Raw genomic sequence first — 19942 nt, 5'->3', positions numbered from 1 at the left:
TTACGCCTAATTGATAAATTAAACTTTATCGCAGGTATGCACACATAGGCAAAAACAGTAAATACAGGGCTGGATACTCCAAACGGTTAGCAGGGGGACTAGGGCACAGGCTCCTCAAAACGGACCTTCCGCATCGATCCTCGGCGTTCCAGCGGCCCCCTGAGACCTGGACCCTCCCTTGAACTTGAGAGGGCAGGGGTCCAGGACAGCTGCCCCCCAGGGTCCCCATCCCTTTTCCCCACCAGGGAACTGAGAACTTCGGACTTCCTCTCCTCCGCGAAACTGCGCCCAGAGCAGGGCAGCCCGGCTCTCTGGGTTGGGAGGAGAGAGGAGGCCTCGAGGGGGAGAAGGACGGGTTCCGCCGCCTCAGCGCGCCGCCGGGGCGACTCTTCCACCCCCGGCTCGGGTTCGAAGCGGCGCGGCCCAGAGAAGAGGAAGGAAGAGGAAATGCAACTTTTGCCCGTGGTTTCTGTCGGAAAGCGGGTCGGGCCCCGCAGAGGGGTGGCTGGAAAAAACTTGGGACCCTGGAGACCTGCGTCCGCGGGAGCACGGGCGGCGTCGGGGCTGAGTTCCAGGGCGCGGGCACCGGCGCACCCAACTTTCCGAAGGAAAGCCCTCCCCGAACTTGACTGTGGCGGCGCAGTCCTCCCGCCCCGCCCCGCCCGCGGCGCGATGCTCCGGCGGGCTCCGCCCGGCTCCAGCCGCCCGGCGCGCCACCTCCCGGCTCCCCTTCCCGCCGGGCCTCTCCGCGAGACCCCGGCCCCGCGCCCCGGGCCTCTCTTACCATCTGCGCCACTTTCAGCAGGGCCGAGTACGTGCGGGGGTAGACGGGGTCCAGCAGCCCCTCCGAGGGCCTCGCGCCCGGCTGCCCCGCGCCGGCCCCCGGTCCGCCGCCGCTGCTGCACGTGGTGCGGACGAGCCCGGCTCCGTGCGACATCGCGCGGACCCCCTACCCGTCCGCCGCCTCCCCGGCCGCGGCCGACCGGCCAGATAAGCGGGGCGGGGCCGGCCGGGGGCGGGGCCGGGGCGGGGCGGGCCCGGGCGGGCGGTCGCGGGCTGCCGGTGGGGGCGGGGCGCACGCGTCCGGGACCCGCGCCGGAGACCCCGGTCCAGCCCGGGCGGGACCGGGCCGGGGAGGGGCTGCCCGGCGCTTTCCCGGGAGGGCGCGGCCTCCCTGCGCTCGCCGAGGCGCGGAAGCTGGCCTGGAGGGAGCAGGCACACGGACGGTGGGCCGGGCCCTTCCGAAGCGAGCGAGGCCGGGGCCGCAGCTGGGTCTGGGCCTCCCGGGGTTTGGTGTGGGCGTGGCTGCGGATGTGTGGGAAGAGGACTTGCCTGAAGTGTAACTTACACGCACCGAAATGCCCAAACCCTCCGGGTTCAGCTCCATTAATTTTCCTTTATGTGCACACCTGTGTAACCACCACCAGCTCAACTAATAGAACGTGCCAATACTCCCAAAAGATCCCTCGTGCTTCTTCCCAATCTACCTTCCTTCATAGCACCCCCTGACCCCAAAGCCTGAGGCCACCACAATATTCTGCTTTCTGTCATTATAGATTCGTTTTGCCCGTTTTTGGACTTGCTATACTTGAAATAGTACTGAATATTCTCATTTGTGTCCGGCTTCTTTCACTCAGCTCCGCGTTTGAGATCTTCCTGTTGTACCTAATAAAGCTGTGGTGAACATTCTGGGAAGTTTTGTTTGTTTGTTTTGGTGGACTTAAGCTCTCCTTTCTCTGGGGTTAATACCTATGAGTGGATTTACTGGGTCACAGGGTGAGCCTACCTTTACTTTCATTAGAAGCTGTGAAACAGTTATCCAAGTGACATACTGTGTTGCTTCCCTTCTGGGTTAGTTAGTTAGTTAGTTAGTTAGTTAGTTAGTTAGTTAGTTAGTTAATTATTTTCCTTATTTAAGAAAGACAAAACAGGGGAAGGAACAGAGGGAGAGGGACAAGCAGACTCCACACTGAGTGCAGAGCCCAACACACGGCTCGCTCTCAGAAGCCTGAGATCATGACCTGAGCCCCTCTGGGTTATTTTCTGAATGAACACAGGCCCAATCGGGGCTACCACGGTGAGATATGTTATCACTGCTCCCTTTGAACAGAGTGTCCTTGTGGCTGAACTTCTAACTTCATTTGTGAATGACCAAAAAAATCTGCCTCTCAGAGATTATAGGATGCCGGTGCTGTACAATTAGAAGACTGTCATCAATGTGGCAAAGTCTTGATAATTCTAGAATGTGGAGATATTCACCCAATCTCTATTTTGACAAGTTTCCCAGGTGATTCTGATGAACACTCAACTTGAAGAACCTGTCATTGCCAAGTTTGAGGCATTTGGGGATTCATTATGCTATTTTCCCTACTTTTGTATACATTTGGTAATTTTCATGACCAAAAAAAAAAAAATTAACTCCATTATCTGTCTTCTCTTTAGATAACACTGCCTGCTACCTCTACTTCTTTTTTTTTCTTTTTTAAGATTTTATTTATTTGACGGAGAGAGACACAGCGAGAGAGGGAACACAAGCAGGGGTGGGTGGGAGAGGGAGAAGCAGGCTTCCCGTGGAGCAGGGAGCCCGATGCGGGGCTCGATCCCAGGACCCTGGGACCATGACCCGAGCCGAAGGCAGCCGCTTAACGATGAGCCACCCAGGCGCCCCTGCTACCTCTACTTCTTTCTCCATGAAACAAAGGTAAGTGTACCTAGGAGCGGCTGTGACAGACACACAACCATTCTGTAACATTCCCAGCTCTATGCCCACTGGCATGAAGTTGGTATTACATATCGTTTTGTCTGTAAATTTACATTTTTCACTCCCTTCCTTTTTCAAGGCTTCAGAACCCACAACGGAGATGATAGAGGTGGGTCTTTGTTGGAGTGAAGGTTTCAGGAAAACCCAAACACCAAGCACTGGATAATTTCTCCTCCTCTGAAGGGCCTTCATCCAATTCTCCAGCAATCTTCTAAATCAGTGATTTTCAATGTATCGTCCCTGGACCAGCAGCACCAGCTTCCCCTGGGAACTTGCGAGAAATATAAATTCTCAGGCTCCTCCTAGAACTGCTGAATCAGAAACTCTGGGGGTGAGGCTCAGCAATCTGTGTTTTGACAAGTTACCCACCCACCTCCCACATGATTCAGATGCATGCTGAAGTTTGAGAACCACTGTCATTTCCTGAGGCCACTGGAGTTGAGAATTTGCTGGGTTTCTCTGACTGCTATTGGCCGATGTGGCCGTCCAGCCCAGACAGGAAATAATCCCTGCTGGCAGCCACTCTAAGTTAATCACCGCATCATGATCAATTAAGAGCTTGAGCAAGACGCTTGGCCGTACAAGGGCCATGTGATGGCCTGGTGTCAAGCAAAGCCTCCATAGATCTGACCTGCTGCCATGCACACGGAGATTTCTACACTGGGTGATGCTCTTGGTGGGAAGGGCTGCCCCTTGGAGGAGCAAGGGCTTAGGCAAAGGACTCCATAACCCCCCTTAAAGATTTCACACTCTAGGAGAAAGCCAACCAGATGCACAGTCTCCAAGTAGCCGGTGAGAATTCAAGAATTTCCAAGTTCTTCTCTGTTCACCTGCCCCGAGGGAGTGTAGGTTCCAAGTCTTCAATTAGACTGTCACTGTCTGACTACAACTCATTTACACCAGTGTAATTATGATATCATCTCTGGTCAGATATAATGAAAGAATATAATAAAATGAGAGTTGACTCTGTATCAGTCGCAGTGCTTTTGGCTGCAAGTGACAGAAATGAAACTCAAGCAGAAAGAATTCATTGGCTTGTGTAACTGCGGTATGTAGACATGACACCTAGTTCAGGCAGATCCAGGTGCTCAAATCAGGCACGGTCAGGACTTACGTTCTTATGGTTCTGGAGGCTGGAAGTCCAAGATCGAGGGGGCCATCAGGGCTGATTTCCGGTGAGGCCTCTCTTCCTGGATTGTAGACAGTTACCCTCTCACTGAGTCCTCACATGTCCTCACCCCTCTGTGCACGGAAATAGGGGGTGAGAGAGAGAGAGTTGGGCTGGGGGGGAGATCTGGGGTCTCTTCCTCTTCTTATAAGGACACCAGTACTATGGGATTGGGGCCCCACCCTTATGATCTCATTTAACCTTAATGATCTCCCATAAGGCCCCATGTCCAAATATAGTCACATTGGGGGCTAGGGTTTCAACATATGAATTTGGGGGGGCATAATTCAGTCTACGGCAGGCCCTCTGATTGGTCCAAATATGGGTCATGGCTCTATCTTTTAAACAATCATTATACCCAGGGAGTAGATATTTTTATTGGACAGGGCAATTTCTACCTACCCGTGTAGCTGTGTGTGGGTAGTTCTCCAGGACCACAGGAACTGAGTGGGGGAGGGGTGATTCCCAAAAGGAAATCAGGGTGTAGGTCCCAGAAAGGGGAAGGAATATTAGGCAGTGTTATGCACTGAATGCTTGCGTCCCCCACAAATTCATACGTTGAAGCTCTAACCTCCAGTGTTTTGGTATTGGAGATGGGGCCTTAGGGAGGTTAATTAGGGTTGGATGAGGTCATGAGGGATTAGTGCCAATGGCCTTTTGTGCCCTTATAAGAGACGCCAGAGAGTTCTTTCCCTCCTTCTCTGCCATGTGAAAACACAGCAAGAAGGCTGCTATCTGCAAGCCAGGAAAGGAGCTCTCATCAGAAACAATTGGCTAGTACCTTTATCATGGACTTCCCAGCCTCCAAGACTGTGAGAAAAGCCATGTATGCTGTTTAAGGCCCCCAGTCTATGGTATTTTGTTAAGGCAGCCCAACCTCAGACAGGAAGGCAAAAGCATCCATGTCCGTGACACTCTTCTAATCCTTTTAAATCCTTTTTGAGTTGAAGTTTTAGAAGTTTTTAGGCTCAGAGAACCAGCCAGACTTTCAGGCCCTTCTGGGGAACATCAGGTGTCCCTAAGTTCTTGGCCACATCCACTTGGACCAGGATGGCCCATGAGCCAGGAGCAGCCCATCAAGGGGTCGGCCAGCAGCATTTGGAGCGGCCTGACATGTGAGCTTTGCCCAACAGAAGCCCATCAGATCCTCTCTGTTGAGGAGTCTGACTTGGAGGCACTGGGAGGGGTTAGCAGTTGACAAGGAGAGGAAGCAGAAGCCAAAGGACCACAAGAGAGAAGGCAAAAGTTGTGAGGCTGAAGGGCCATGGCAGGGACTAAGGAGGGTTCAGTGGAACAGAGTGGCTGAAACCCAGTGGATGGAGAGCAGCGTATGCTCATTACTGAGGGCCAACAAGAAATTTGGTCCTTGGCTCTGGGTGGGACCCTGAAACCTTTGTCTCCGCTACCTGGCTGTGTGGCCAAGGGGCAGGACTCTGGAACCAAGCCACCAGAGTTTGGCTCCCAGTGCCATCCATTGTAGATATGTGTCCTTGGGCAAGTTACCCAACCTCTCTGAGCTTCCATTTCCTCATCTGTAAAGAGGAGCAACAACAGAACTGACCCTCAGGGCAACTGTGAGACATGAATGCAATAATATACACGGACAGTGCCTACAATAGCGTTTGGCTCATAGTAATAAACGTTACATTTTTTTTAAGTTATTATTCCAGGGGTGCCTGGGTGGCTCACTTGGTTAAGTGTCTGACTTTTGGTTTTGGCTCAGGTCATGATCTCATGGGTCGGGGACAAGCCCCATCAGGCTCTGAACTCAGGGGAAGTCTGCGTGAAGAGTCTCTCTCTCCCTCTCCCCCTTCCCCCACTCACGCACACATGCACACACGTGCTCTATCAAATAAATAAATAAATCTCTTTTTTAAAAAAAGTTATTACTTCAAGGAGTGCCTGGCTGGCTCAGTTGGTAGAGCATGCAACTCTTGATCTCCAGGTTGTGAGTTTGAGCCCCATGTTGGGTGTAGAGATTACTTAAAAATGAAAGAAAAAAGAAAGACAAAGAAAATTCCAGGTCCAGATGGTTTCATTGGAGAGTTCCACCAAACATTCAAAAGTAATTATTCCTTATATCCTTATGTATTTAAACAAGAAGACTCCACCACCTGGAGGCTGAGGGACCCCCAGTGGGTTACTGTTTCCATAACCATAAGCATCAGAGACCATTTCTAAGGGTGAAAAAAAGACTTCTTGGATCTGTAATAGATTGTCAGGCAATGTGAGTAACTGAAAGAGCTACTGGGGGATAATTTCACTGGGAAGGGGAGGAGGGGGAGAAAGAGGATTCACCTAGTTATTTGTGACTCATGTGTCATGACCCTTCCACATGCCAGGCAGAACAACTCATAGAAGAGGAACTCCCTCACCCAGGCAGTTTGGAGCCCATAACAGTATGGGGGAATAGAGTCAGGTAACAGAGGGAGCTGTGACTGTCAACTCAGGGAAGGCTTCCTGGAGGAGGGGCCATCTTAACCACACATGGAAGGATAATGAGCTATTGGTGGTTGGAGAAGAGAGTTCAGAGAAATATTCAGAGGCATGACATATCAGAGGGCATGAAGTTTATTGAGGTTTGAGCACGGGGGTCCAAAGGAGGGGAAGGTGCTAGATGAGGCTGAAGGGGTGGCAAGACATGGCAAAGACAGGTGGGTCCCCTCACTCCTGTGTGTGCACCCAGTTCTGCACTTCCGCTGCAAATGTCTGATGCACCACACTTCAGGCTTAGCTTCTCTCTTCTCAGACTGGGAGATTCTAGAGGGAAGAAATTACGTGTGGAAACTCTGCAGTCAAGGTCATGCTGCCTTGGGTTTGAATCCTAACTCTGCCGTCTACTAACTCGCTGAATTTGGGAAGTTTCTGAGCCCCTCTGGGACTCAGTTTCCCTATCTGTAAAATGAGGATGCAAACTTGTACCAATACTTCCTATCCAATTATCATCTGTAGCACCACCCCAAAGGTTAGGGGCTTACAGGCATTTATTACTATCTCAGATGGTTCTCGTGATTTGACCTGGCTCAGCCAGGCAGTTCTCCCTTGGGGTCTCACGCAGTTGGAATCAGATGGGTACCAGGGCTCGAGTCATGTGAAGGCTCGGTTGTCTGGACGTCCTAGAAGGTTCTCTCACATGTCTGGCCACTGATGCTGGCTGTTGACGGGGAGCTCAGCTATGGCTGTCAAATGGAGTGCCTGCATGTGGCCTCTCCATGTGGCCTGGGCCTCTCAGAGCATGACAGTGGGGTTCTGAGAGGGACCACTGCAACGAACATTCCAGGAGGCAGGACGAGGACGATGCCAGGGCCATTAAAGACTATGCCTGGAACTGGAACATAATCAATTCCTCCATATTCTACTGGTTAATGAGTTCACAGGACCTGCCCAGATTCTAGAGGGTGGTAAAATAATCTCCACCATTTGATTAGGAAGTTGTATGGTGACATGGTCAAGCCATCTTTTGAAAATACAACCTGCCATGCCTTCCATGAGGATTTGGTAAGTTAAAGCATGGAAAACTCTCGGCAGCATGCCGAGCACATAGCAAGTCCTCTGAAGTATGCAGGCTCTTCGTGGCCTTTCTCCTGACGCCCTAAGCACTAATCACAATGCCTGGCACAAAAGAGTGCAACTTTGTTATTTTTCAATTTGATACTGGACAAACTATTTACCATTTATTTATGTTTACTTGCCAGGCAGCCCAAGAATAATTGTGATTCTCATTAAACAGGTCAGATCAATTTCACTGTTCTATTAAGGTAAAATTAAGTCTGAATATGCATGCTCAATCTGCATTCTTTGTTGTGCATACAGAATCACCCTCTACTTGGACATGGGGAAAAAGTGAGAGAAAACATACCCAGAGAGTCAAGAAAAAGAGCAGTGCGGAAAGAGCACTGGATTCAGAGTTAGCAGCCCTGGCTTGGGGTCCAGGCGCCTCGCAGCCACTGTGAGCACGCATCTCCCTATCTGCAAAGTGGGGGGTGACACAGCTTTCCTCCCAGGAAAGGTAAATCCCAGGGCTGCTGTGAGGCTAGACTAAGTGAGATTATGCTTGTTCGGGCATTTGGTACAGGTCAGTGGAATGTGAAACAGGCTAGGACAAGAGCTGGTTGGGCCTGGCAGGTTAGGGCCCAGGCAAACAGGTGCAAACAGCATTTTAAGCCAGCACTTAGCAAAAGACAAAAAAACCAAAACCAAACAAAGCAAAAACCCAAACACCCCAAAAATCAAAAACCTCAGGGCTGCCTTTGGTTCAATGTCTGCCCACTTGGCTTGTTATCATCCTCATCCTGTTTATATGCCATGCGCCATGTCCCTCAGAAACCCAAAAGAGAAGTCTGTGTGTAACTAAGGGACAAGAACCATTGCTAGCACTCGCTGGACCGTTCCGGACATCTGTCCTCCGTTCCAGCCTGCATTTGAGAATTTGGCACTGAATTGCACAGGTGGCTCCTCATTACCTCCTCCTCCTGTCAAGCGTGTTTCTGGAAAAACCAACATATGGTGGATTGTCACTGAGCAGACTGATAGCTGCTGATGATGTCTGTCTGCTCCAATATGATCGGCGAGGTGAGGTTCGCTGTTGGCCAGCGCGCGCATGGAGACATATGATGATCAGGCAGTGAAGCCCGGCCTGAGAGTTTTCTCTCATTTTGTTGATTTCCTATGTGTTTGCCATGTCTCAAGTAGACTGCAGGCTTCCTGTAGACAATCTCCTCCATGAATGCTCCCCAGTGGCTGCAACTTGCTGATGAGCGGCTTACCCATGCTTTGGGACTGTGCATTTTAGGAGAGGTGGGGCAGGGGGGAGACACCCTATTTCCTTATGCAGTGGAGGGTCTGCATGAAGCTCCTGGTTTCATTTGCTTGACCTTTGGGGTAAGGGGATGGGACTCTGGCTGCAGCTCTGCCCAGAGGTGAGGTTGTCGGAAGGTCAGCGTTCCTCTTTGAGAAGTGGATGGGTACCACCTGTCTTTGGTAATAAAGTAACATACAAATACAAGGAATAATTTGCTTTTTATGCTGATGTTTTCTACCAGAATCAGTATCCCTTCTATGAAGTTATCAAGGGATGGGAGGGGGGAGCTGGAGAGGGGAGAGGCTCTTTTTTCTACTTTATCCATGGAGTCTTTCATAAATGAGAGAAATGGTGGCCAAAGAGGACTCTGCTTCCCTTCAAAAGGAGACAGACAATGGGTATAGTCCCCTGAATGGTTGCCATGCAATTGCTCTGGGGGCCACTGGTCTGCCTTCATAAGGGGACCTGAAGATGTTAATTCTCCCACTAACCATGAAGATCCTGGTTTTTCCAACTTCCTTGAAACCACTGCCTGCTCTTGTCTTTGATTTAAAGATATTTGCTATTTCCTGATTATGAATGTATTTCCTGCTCCTTATAGAAAATTAGGGAAGATTCACAAAACAACGAAGAAAATAAAAATCACCCCATGATCCCACCAATCTTTACAGTCTGGTTTGCTCTGCCTTTTGTCAACTCCAAGTTATACTATCAACGTGTTTTAGTAAGAATTCCTCAGTTTTCAGTAGCAGCATTGATTTGTGTGTTCATAGACAACTTATTTTTCTCCATTATGTAATTTTAGAAAGACAGCCCCTTAACAACTGATCTTCAATTTAATAGCCAATTTAGCAACCGCAATTCAGCACAGCTTGAGAAGTGTGTTAAAAATACAAAGTTAAATCATTAATGATGGTGCTAATCAATTCTGATTTAGAATAAACTTGGGAGGGAGTGGGTTGTAGTGCATTCATTTCTAAAGGCTCTTTCAATGGACTTTTTTATTTAACCATTCTTCTGTTAGGGTTTTAGGCTGATGCAGGTTTGTTTTGTTTATTTTTGTTTTTATTTTAAGTAATCTCTATGCCACATGCGGAGCTCGAAATCATGACCCTGCGATCAAGAGTTGTATGCTCTACAGACTGAGCCAGCCAGGCACCCCTGTGGTTGTTTTTGTTTTGTTTTGTTTTCCTACTATACATAAGACCAGGATTAACATCTCTGTGCATGAACCCCAAGCTCCCAAGAGAAGCATCCCCAAATCCAAGGGAATGAGTATTTTTAAGGCTCTACATATATATGCCAAATAGATTTCTGGAAATGTTGTATCACTTTATCCTCACACCCTATGAAGTTTCCACCTGCTTCTTTCCCTCCCACTACTGATGTTTTCAGTCGGCTACGCTGGAGGAACTGCAGACCGGGGTAAGAAGACCTGCATGATGTCAGCCCAAGCTATTCCAATGACTCGTGGTGTAACCTTGCACAAACCGCTGATACTTAAAAGTCTCAACTGTCCTTATCAGATAAATGGGGCTGTGGACACCTGTTTTATCTAAGACACAGGTGTTCTGAGGACCCACTGACACCTGTATGCAAGTGACCTGTCAAGTATAAAATTGTAAGTTGACTCATGAAATTTTTGTAGGTCAGAGAGTCAAATATTGGCAATTTTAATATAGTTCAACCTCATGCTGTATCATTACGTGGTTGGACGTTGTTAGGCAATTAGTCATTTATGCCTTCCAGAAACCAATCAGCTAGCTGTGGGTTCTCCCAGGTACCTAGCCCAGTAACCACCTGGCGGCTCTCATTACTAAGCGCTTTCTGATATTTATTTTCAGGCACCGTGAGTGGGTCAGCAGATTCGGCTCTTCACCCGCAGGTCCGTCCCTTGTGGCCTGCTCAGTGCTGGGTCCCCTGTCATGTGCAGAGCACTCACTCACCCACCTCTCCCTCCCACGGCTGCTCAACAGTCTCGCATTCGGCCGGCGCTGGCTTCACAGCCACACTCAGCCTCTTTGTCTTCTAACCTGCGAATCCTTCGAGATCTTCTGGGACTCGGCAGTCACGTTCCGGCATCTTCACGGCGGCCGGCATTTATTGAACACATACTGTGGTCCACACTGTGCTGAGCTCCCGAGGGAAGATGGAGATGAAAATGCACTACCCCACCCCTGCAACACATCACAGAACCAGATGGGAGGAAGATGGTAACAAACCATTCGACAGCATGGCAGAGGAGGAGAGGGGCCATCGGGACATTTCAAAATGCCCCATGGTGTTTTTCTTTTAAAATTAACTTTCTCTCTTTTTTTTAAATAAAGATTTTATTTATTTATTTGACAGAGAGAGAGAGAAAGAGAGCACAAGCAGGGGGAGAGGCACAGGGAGAAGCAGGCTCTCCACTGAGCAGGGAGCCCGATGCAGGGCTCGATCCCAGGACCCTGGGACCATGACCCGAGCTGAAGGCAGATGCTTAACCGACTGAGCCACCAGGTGTCCCAATAAAATTAACTTTATCAAGGGGTGATTTACATAAAACAAAACGACGTTTTAAGTAACAGTTTGTGAATTTTGGCAATTATATATGCACATGCAATCCCCACCACAGTCAAGATGTACACTATTTCTGCCCCCTCAGAACATTTCCCTGTGCCCCTTTCTAGATAATCCCTTCCACCTCTAACCTCAGGCAACCGCTGATCAGCTTCCTATCACTACCGATTTGTTCTGCTTTTTTTTTGTATTTCATGTCAATAGAATCAAACATTTTTTTTTTTAAATCTGGCTTCTTTCATTCAGCATAGTATTTCAGTGATTCATCTACATTGTTGCACGTGTCCGGTTTGCTTCTTTTCATTGCTGAGTCTTATTCCATTGTGCGAATACACCATAATTTGAATACACTGTTTCATAGTCACTTTGGTTGTTTCCAGGTTTGGCCAATTATGAATACAGCAGCTGTGCCTATTCTTGCCTAAGTCTTTTTGTGGACATAGTTCTCTTGGGTAAATACCTAGGAATGGAATTGCTGAGTCATATGATAAGTGTATGTTTAACTTTATAAATAATTATACCATTTTACAGTTCCACCAGCAATGAATGAGAATTCCAGAGTCTCCATGACCTGGTTAACACTTGGTACCACCAATCTTTTTAATTTTAGCCTTTTTGGTGAGGCCTCTCATTGTGGTTTTAACTAGAAAAATATGTACCTTGTTCCTGTCAAGCGTTGAGGCGTAATCCTCACTCTTATAGGGTCAGTGTTCTTTGGTACTAAGGGCCAACTTACTTTCAGAGAAGGAAGCCATTTCTCAAGGATGACTAATTGTCTTTGAGATACAACAAGGTAGAGTTTTCATTATAAGTTAAAATGATCGGAGGCCATACTGTTCATGTTTCTCAATATTGCAATGACCAAAGTCAGGTCATGAAAACTCTTTGAGTCCCCATCCCCCCGCTGTTTCTCTTTCTAGTATCTTTCCACGTTATCACCAACCTTAAACAATAGCTTTGGGAAGGCCTGAGTCAGTCTCTCAAGTGGGACTCTCAAATTTTCCTTTTTCTACCCCCCTTTTATTTTTAAAAGATTTATTTACTTGGGGTGGGGAGGGAGAGGGAGCTTGAGTACGTGGGAGGGAGGGCAGAGGGAGAGGGAGAGAGAGAATCTCAAGCAGACTCCCTACTGAGACGCCCTGCTGACATAGGGCTCGATCTCACGACCTGCAATCATGACCTGAGCCGAAACCAAGAGTTGGATGCTTAACTGACTGTGCCGCCCAAGGCGCCCCCCTTTTCTACCTTCTATTTCTAAATAGTACTAACATTGACTTATAACATCATTATTGTCATCTCCTTAGAGCCTTGTGGTGACTATCAGAGAAAGTAAATCAGAACCAAGTTGTTACACATTTGCTTGAAAGCCATGTGCCAGGATGTCCCGTGCACTGGTTAGGATGCATGCTGTTGCAAGTAATGAGAATTAGTTTAGGCAAAGTGAGTATAATTGCTCATGTCATGGCAAAGCCCAGAGTTTGACAGCATGGATTCAGTGGCCCAATGATGTAACCATGAAGTTTCTTTCCATCCCTTTGCTCTTCCTTCCAGTCATCTTCATCCCATGACTGGCTCTCCCTCATGGTCACAGAATATTTACCAACAATTTCCCACCTACTCATTACCTCAGAACTCCACAACAGGCAAGCCCTGAGTCACATGCCCATCCCTGAACCAATCAGTGTGGCCAGGGAGGTGGAATTAGCTTAGAGCCACAGGCCCCCATCCAAGTGCAGTCAGCTTCCCCCATGAAGCTGAGGCATAAGAGGGAGGCTGTTTATTAAATAAAAACTAAGACAACAAGAGGAGGGAGAAGAGATGTGGGCCAGGCAGCGACAAGCTCCTCTACTTCCTTCCTTCCTGGATTTAGTTATTCTGAATATTCTAGGGAAAAACCTCTGTCATTGACATTCAAGTTTTCTCAAAACATACCTTCCAAATGCAATGTCTCTTCAGTCAACAACTATGTCAGCCACCTTCCTTAGTTTCTGAAATCATCACCTGTGTTGCCAAGCACTTTCCCTCAAGCCCGATCTTCTTCTGTAGAGCAAACACCTAAGTTCACCCACCCTCCAACTTGTAACCAGACTTATTCCAATCTTGCCCATTACTCTCAGTCAGCCACACGGGGATAGTCATCCTGCTTTCCTCCACAGCCATCTGCTTGAGCCCCACACTTGGCAGCAGCACACTGCCAGAACTTCCACGTAAGGCCAAGTGAACAAATGCTTCTTAGGTTGTCATCTTACAGGGTGTGTGTTTGCTCATGCGCCCCAGCTTTATATGCCCGAATTATTTTTTCCTGTGAAAAATCCATCTTCTCCATTAAAATAATAATTGTCTAGGGGATAGAAATACAAACTTTAAATTGATTTTTTACCTGGGCCTGTATCTTCAGTTAGTATTTTTAAATGTCCATGCTCTATGCAGACAGCACTTTATGTATTTAAACCTTTTTGTGGGCTGATAGCCGGAAGGGATTTTTCTGTGAAACCAGTGACTTTTAAATGTACAAAAATAATTGATATTGAACAGTCTTGTCTCTAGGTTTTCTTATAGCTTTCAAATATTAGCTAAATATTTATCCTTTGGGGCTATGAGTTGGACCTTGCAATGGAGAGAGATTAATTGCCTAAAGTGTGTCATTGATTGGCCATAAGTGGGTAAATACATCAAACTCAAAACCCACCAAGCTCCACCAAAAAGGACGTGATGGTCTGGGGAGGGCAGATGGTGAGCACAGATACCAGAGAACAGTTTAAGCACGTTGTATACTATCCTTGTACTAATATTTTTCAAACCCCAGAAACCTATTCTTTTTGTTATGTTGGGTGAAGCACATGTGGCTGTTTGTTTTTCTTTCTTAGGAGAAAAACTGAAGCAGTTCAAAATTTACAGCTTCATCTGAACAAGAGAATCATTTTGTTGTCTAAAAACCCACACTTAAAAATTCATGAACAAAGTCAGTATTCAAAAGAGGAAATAAGAATTTCCTTTCAGTTAAAAAATTATGTTTTTCTGGGTTTTGTTTTGTTTTTTTGGCAAACTCTCAGGATAACAAAAATGGTCAAGCTCTGAGAAACCACACATACAAACAACAAATACTCCTGCATGGACACAAATGAGTACTGTTCTCTTGAAACCGATCTCTCTGGTTCTACTGGTTCAAAAAAGACCTATCGTTGTAGTCTTTTTGGAGAATATTTCAAAGTGGTTTATGGAACTTTTTGCCGTAGAAGTCACTTCCTATAAATGGGGCCATGATTATAGAAATCACACACACACACACACACACACACACACGCACACCCCACAGGGGGTGGGGAGGACATAAAACAGGCTTCTTTCTTGACAGCTGTTTCCAGAAGTTTCCAGAAACAGACCCATCTGGAGGTTACAGTTTTTCTGCCTTGTGTGGAGCTTTGGTTGCAATACAAAGTGCTTAAAACACCCACCGAGTACATGGAAGATGAATATGCCTCTGTGAGTGAGAGAGAGAGATGAACAGAGAGGCAGAGCACACAAATTCTGACTAGTGATTTCAACTTGTCTTGCAAAATCGGCGAGTCGGAGGCTGTCCTAGTGATGGCGAGGGAGGCAGCTTCCCTCGGATTGCAGCCCTGATCATCTGCACGTTGGACTCAGACCGGCCTCCTGTACCCCAACACCCACCCACTCCCACACACTGGGTCTCTACACTCACCTCATTCTGGTGCCCCTCTCCCCACTACCTATTTGGATCCAGAACTGTGGATGGGTCTGTGGTGGGTGTTAGACGCCGAAGAAATCCTAACCCTCCTATGTAGAGGTAAACAGAACTTGGGTAAGAACTTACAGTTAAGCAAGAAGACCTACCAAACAACTAGCAGCAGTAAGAAAGAGCATTGCTCGCGGGAGACTGGAGGCCACAGGAGTTATGCCCACAGGGTACGCAACTAAGACTTTTCACTGTCGTCAACTACACTAATGTTTCTGTGGTTTTTTGTTTTTCAAAAGAAGCCCACGTTGAAAAATCACCCAAGGTACACTGCCATACCAGCAAGAACCATACTGCCTCAACACACTTCCTCTAAATACACATCTGCCTGGCTGCCTGGGGTTCTTCCCACCATCTGATGGTATCTCATAACAGTGACACAAAATATTAGTTCTGGAGTCTGGAGACGTGGGGTCAGGTGGTTTCCACAAAGTACAGTACACGCATCACTATGGTCAGCAAGTATCTTAAGGTACATGCAAGTATTTATTGGTTTAATGGTTATGCACTTTTTAAATATGTATTAGGAAAAAATTGCCACACAGCACATCAGTCTGGGCACTCAGCACCATCACTTAGGTTATTACTGAACTGCAAGGCCAGTGTCTCATTACATGCTTTCTGGGTCAACTGGTTAGCATGTGAGAACCATGACCACTGATGATCCCCAGTCTCGGGGAGAAGGGTCTCTCCTACTACCCTGGCCTGGTGGCTGTGGACAAGGGTGTCTGGGCAATACTACAATTGGGCAGCCTTGTGAGGATGAAGATTTACCCACAGCACCCAACCTTGGGCTTTGGCAGTAGGTCTCCTTTCTCAAATCAGACACCTTACCCAAGATTTTGAAACATTTAATCAGAAAAGAATCTGGCATTTTAAAAAGTTAGGTTTACAAACTCGACACAGTCTTAACATTAGCAATTTATCTATTTATACACTAAGAAAACAAGGTCCATGAAGACATCGACAAGATATTTAAGAGTTCCTTATAAGCTACAAATATTGCAAATAAGTATCCAGTTTAACTGTAACAAACCACTGTGAGCAAATTTAACTAAGTATATAAAAACATTAGTTAAATATAATTCTCTGGAAATATACATTATACCTACAGTTTGTTGTTGCTGTTTTTTTACAGTGAGATTCTTCCTGCTTTCTCCTGTTTAATTCTCAAAATGGCAAATCACTGTATGGTCCTGGATCTCCAAGCTACAAAACTGAAATATGTGTTTCCAGCATAGCAGATGGTGACCAAAAAGGCGAAGAACTGGAGAAAACAGAGGATAATAGAAAGAGGGCTTAGGGCACATTCTAATTAGCAAAAGTTATCATTTCACCTCCATTGAATCAGGCACTCATAGCATCCCTTGACTCCAGGCTTTCTCATCTAAAATTGCTTTATTGGTTCAACTACCTTCCTTCTGAAATGATCTCTGGCTATGCTGGTTGTTTGGGGTTTTTGTTTTGTTTTTTGTTTTTCTTTTTGAAACGTATCTGGAAAGCTTGTAGTTTTGCTCAAATAACCACAGGGTGTTCACTTCAGGGTGAGTATGGTGGTGTGTATCTGAGAAAAGCACATGTATTCCTAATTTAGTATAGACAATTTTAGACCAGGGCTTAACCTCAGATTGCCATAGGGTCAGTTACATAAAGGAGTTGAGTGGGTGGGAGGAAGCGATGAACCCACAGGGTGTGAATGGTGAGCAGGGAAAAAGCAGGCCCCTCTGAAGGGGCAGCCAATGCCCAGGTCTGGCTGATTCTTGCTGTATGATAGCTTGAGCTTAGTGCTGCTAAAGCTTGTGATTAAAAAAAAAAAAAAAAAAATTTTTTTTTTTTTTTTAAAGTAGGCTTCATGCCCAGCATAGAGCTCAATGTGGGGCTGAACTCATGACCCTGAGATCAAGACCTGAGCTGAGATCAAGTCAGACACTTAACTGACTGAACCATGAGAGCACCATGCTCTCTACCTTTAAATAGAGATTTTTGAATATAAATATCAGAATATAAGAAATAGGGGAGGGGGGTGCCTGGGTGGCTCAGTCGGTTGATCAAGTGTCCAACTCTTGATCTCGGCTTGGGGTCGTGAGTTCAAGACTCATGTTGGGCTCCACACTGGGCATGGTGCTCACTTTAAAAAAATATATATATAATGAACGGCTGTGTATCATCAATCAGTTTTAACATGATCATTTTGGTATTCCTGTTTAACTGACCCCCACCCCCCCTGCCAATTACTTCTTTTGGGAATGGAATATTTTAAGGCCAATCTCAGAGGAACTTCTAAAATTAGTTTTTAAAATCAGAACTACAATACACATTAATGGTTTTAATATGCAAATAGTATGGAAGCACATAAATTAAAAAGCAGAAGCCCCTCAGGCTGCTCCCTTCATCATCCAACCACAGTCTCTGGAAGGAACCTCTGTTCACGTATGCTTTCCCAGGCACTCCCATCGCATAAACAAACATCTCCACTTCTTAAGTAAAAATAGAATCATAGTGTGCTCATTTTTTTTTTTTTTTGCAACTGTCTCCCCACTTGAACTGTAGCCAGTAGAATTATTCTTAGAGTGCCTCAAATATTTTTTCTTCCTCAAATACTTATTTTGTTCCAGCTATTTGGCTTTCACTCAAGCTGGGTCTTTTAACCTCTGTGCACTTCAGGCGATCAGGAGGCCCCAGTAATTTTTGATGCTTTTAAACCAACAAGTTAATTGCCAGTGTCTCGAGTGCAGGTGAGGCTTTCCCGCCCCTACAGATAACTTGGTCCTCCTCCTGGACCCCCAGCCCCACCGGGAGGAGGAGACCGTGACCCTGACCATGCAGGAAGGGGGTGGGGCAGGTGAAAGGGCTTGCTCACTCACCGATGAGGCTGCCCAGCTGTTGAAATTGTGGCTGTCTCTCTCGGGGGAGACAGAAGACGCATCCACCACAGCGGCTGAGAGGTATAAGACGAAGGCACTGCCATTAAAGCACAGACCCTGGGGGAGATAGAGGGGTGGAGTGGTCAGGGAGCGTGGAAGGTCTGGGCACCTCTGGATCTCTGTAGTGCCAGAACTGCACGCCAGGCGTGGTAAGGGGTGCATCTGGACACTTGGAGGGGGCAGGGATGAGGGCTCTGAGAAGCAGCTCATCAGTGCCTCCAGGAGGAGGGGCTTCCTACCAACTTTTACACAGCACACCCAGACACCCCTCACCTGCCCCCAAGACACCCAGGCTGCCTTGCTTGTCCCTTCGGCCACCTCTCTCTCTCACTTTGCTTTTGATCCTTGCTTCATCCAGATTTCAGCCTTGGTGACCTACTGGCTGAGGAAGACAGGCAGCTGGGGTTCCCCAGCGAGATCTGCCCAGACTGCGGCCCCAGCAGCCACAGCCTTTCGGCACCTGTCCCTGACCCAGAGCTGCGAGATAGCTCTTCCCAAAGCAGGCCCAGCTGATCTATTCCCCAGGCTAAGCGGAGGGGGGGAGGGGGGGACGACATTTAGGTGAACTCCTCAATCCTAGCAGCAAGTTCTTAAAAATGAAAAGAAGATTATACATATTAACAGAACCCTTTCGGAACTAATCTCACTTCTGGCTTCATCTTATTTTTTCCTATTCTTAGAGAAGAGAGAGGTGTAAATCCAATAGATATTTGGTTTTCAGTTATACTTAAACTCTCGGAAATCAAACTGTGAAATGTGCCAAACTTCACCCCCGTCTGAACAAGGGTGAGAGGTGGGGATGGGGTGGGGCCAAACTGATGCAGAAAACCAATGCTTATACAGGTAGGAAGAGGGTGGGCTCTCAGGAGTAGGCCCCCCATGGTCTTACAGCTCTCCCTCAGTCATTCAGAGAGACGGGAATGGGTAGGGGTAGGGGGGAAGCAGTATCTTTTTCTTCTAGGAGAAAGGCACATAGAATTTTCCAGATGCAGGTCCTTCTGAGGTGGGTTGTGTATCCCTCTTACCACCTCCACACTTTACTTATATTGTTCTGGGTTAAGGAGATTAAACTTTATGATAAGGGTCAGTCCCAGGATTCAGGCTGCCCAGGATGCTCATCTGCCATTAGAAATGTGTCCCCTGGGGCACCTGGGTGGCTCAGTTGGTTAAGTGTCTGACTCTTGATTTCGACTCAGGTCATGATCTTAGGGTCCAGGGATCAAGCCCTGCATTGGGCTCCCCACTCAGCAGGGAGTCCGCTTGAGATTCTCTCTCTTCCTCTCCTCTCCCTCTGCCCCTTCCCCTCACTCTCTCTCTCCCTAATAAATAAGTCTTAAAAAAAGAAATGTGTCCCCAGGAAGTCCTGGTTTCCCTGGTAATTCATTATGTTTGCTGGTTGTGGGGGTTTTTGGTCCAGGAACACATCTGTGCATTTTTTTAAAAATCTAGTTTTTTTGTTTTTTTTTTTCATTTCACATTACCTCTAGAGATTTGCACATTTGCTATTTGCCAAGTAAAGGACTTCCTACTTTTTTTTTTTTTTTTTAAATGCTGAAACAGTTCAATGTAGTTACCTCTGAGGGGTGTGAGACTTTAGTTTTCGTTTTGTGGCCTTTTACAGGTAGTGGTATTTATTTAATAAATTAGCCATGTAGTACATTTGAAACATTAAAATGCTTAAGAAAAAAATTAAAAAGTAATGCATGTCCATGGTAACCAAACAAAATCCCGTCTGGACAGAACAATCTGGAGTAAAAAGTCAGTCTACTCCTTTCACCTCAACCCTTTCCTTTGAGATATAAACCACCACCCAATCCTATACAAACAGAGCCATATAGTCAGGCATCTCAGTGGGGGTTTTTCTGTTTTGTTCGGATTTTTTTCTTCATTGAGAAAGATACCAAGGGCAATTTTACTTGTCAGTCCAAACAGATGGACCTCATTTCTTGTCATGACACAAATACCTCAGAAT

The 19942-nt window shown here is 46.9% G+C and overlaps 2 protein-coding genes across 8 annotated transcripts in view; both read right to left on the bottom strand.

Annotated features, from left to right (window-relative positions):
- CMTM7 (CKLF like MARVEL transmembrane domain containing 7) overlaps positions 1-1020 on the bottom strand; it is a 50758-nt gene extending 49738 nt beyond the window's left edge. For 3 of the 5 annotated variants that reach the window (XM_036078858.2, XM_036078860.2, XM_036078862.2), the window contains exon 1: positions 785-1017. In XM_036078858.2, the coding sequence (XP_035934751.1) occupies positions 785-937 (153 nt within the window). In that variant the 5' untranslated portion in view covers positions 938-1017. Of the gene's footprint in view, positions 1-784 lie in introns of all 5 variants that reach the window. The other 2 variants (XM_036078864.2, XM_036078863.2) reach the window with 2 other exon arrangements.
- The window catches only part of CMTM8 (CKLF like MARVEL transmembrane domain containing 8), a 158237-nt gene that overhangs the window by 37969 nt on the left and 100326 nt on the right, over positions 1-19942 (bottom strand). The window contains exons 3-5 of one of the 3 annotated variants that reach the window (XR_013448072.1): positions 17911-18027; positions 16159-16313; positions 3876-4003 (exon numbers count right to left, since the gene is read on the bottom strand). Coding sequence is in view for 1 of the 3 variants with exons in the window: in XM_036078865.2 (XP_035934758.1) it covers positions 16230-16313; positions 17911-18027 (201 nt within the window). In the remaining 2 variants the exon portion in view is untranslated. Of the gene's footprint in view, positions 1-3875; positions 4004-15881; positions 16314-17910; positions 18028-19942 lie in introns of those variants that run through there. The other 2 variants (XR_013448073.1, XM_036078865.2) reach the window with 2 other exon arrangements.

Source organism: Halichoerus grypus, chromosome 1, assembly GCF_964656455.1.
Source record: "Halichoerus grypus chromosome 1, mHalGry1.hap1.1, whole genome shotgun sequence".
NCBI classification, from domain to species: Eukaryota; Metazoa; Chordata; class Mammalia; order Carnivora; family Phocidae; genus Halichoerus; species Halichoerus grypus.
Note: the sequence above shows the minus strand (reverse complement) of the source record. Positions and strands in the feature narration are given on the sequence as shown.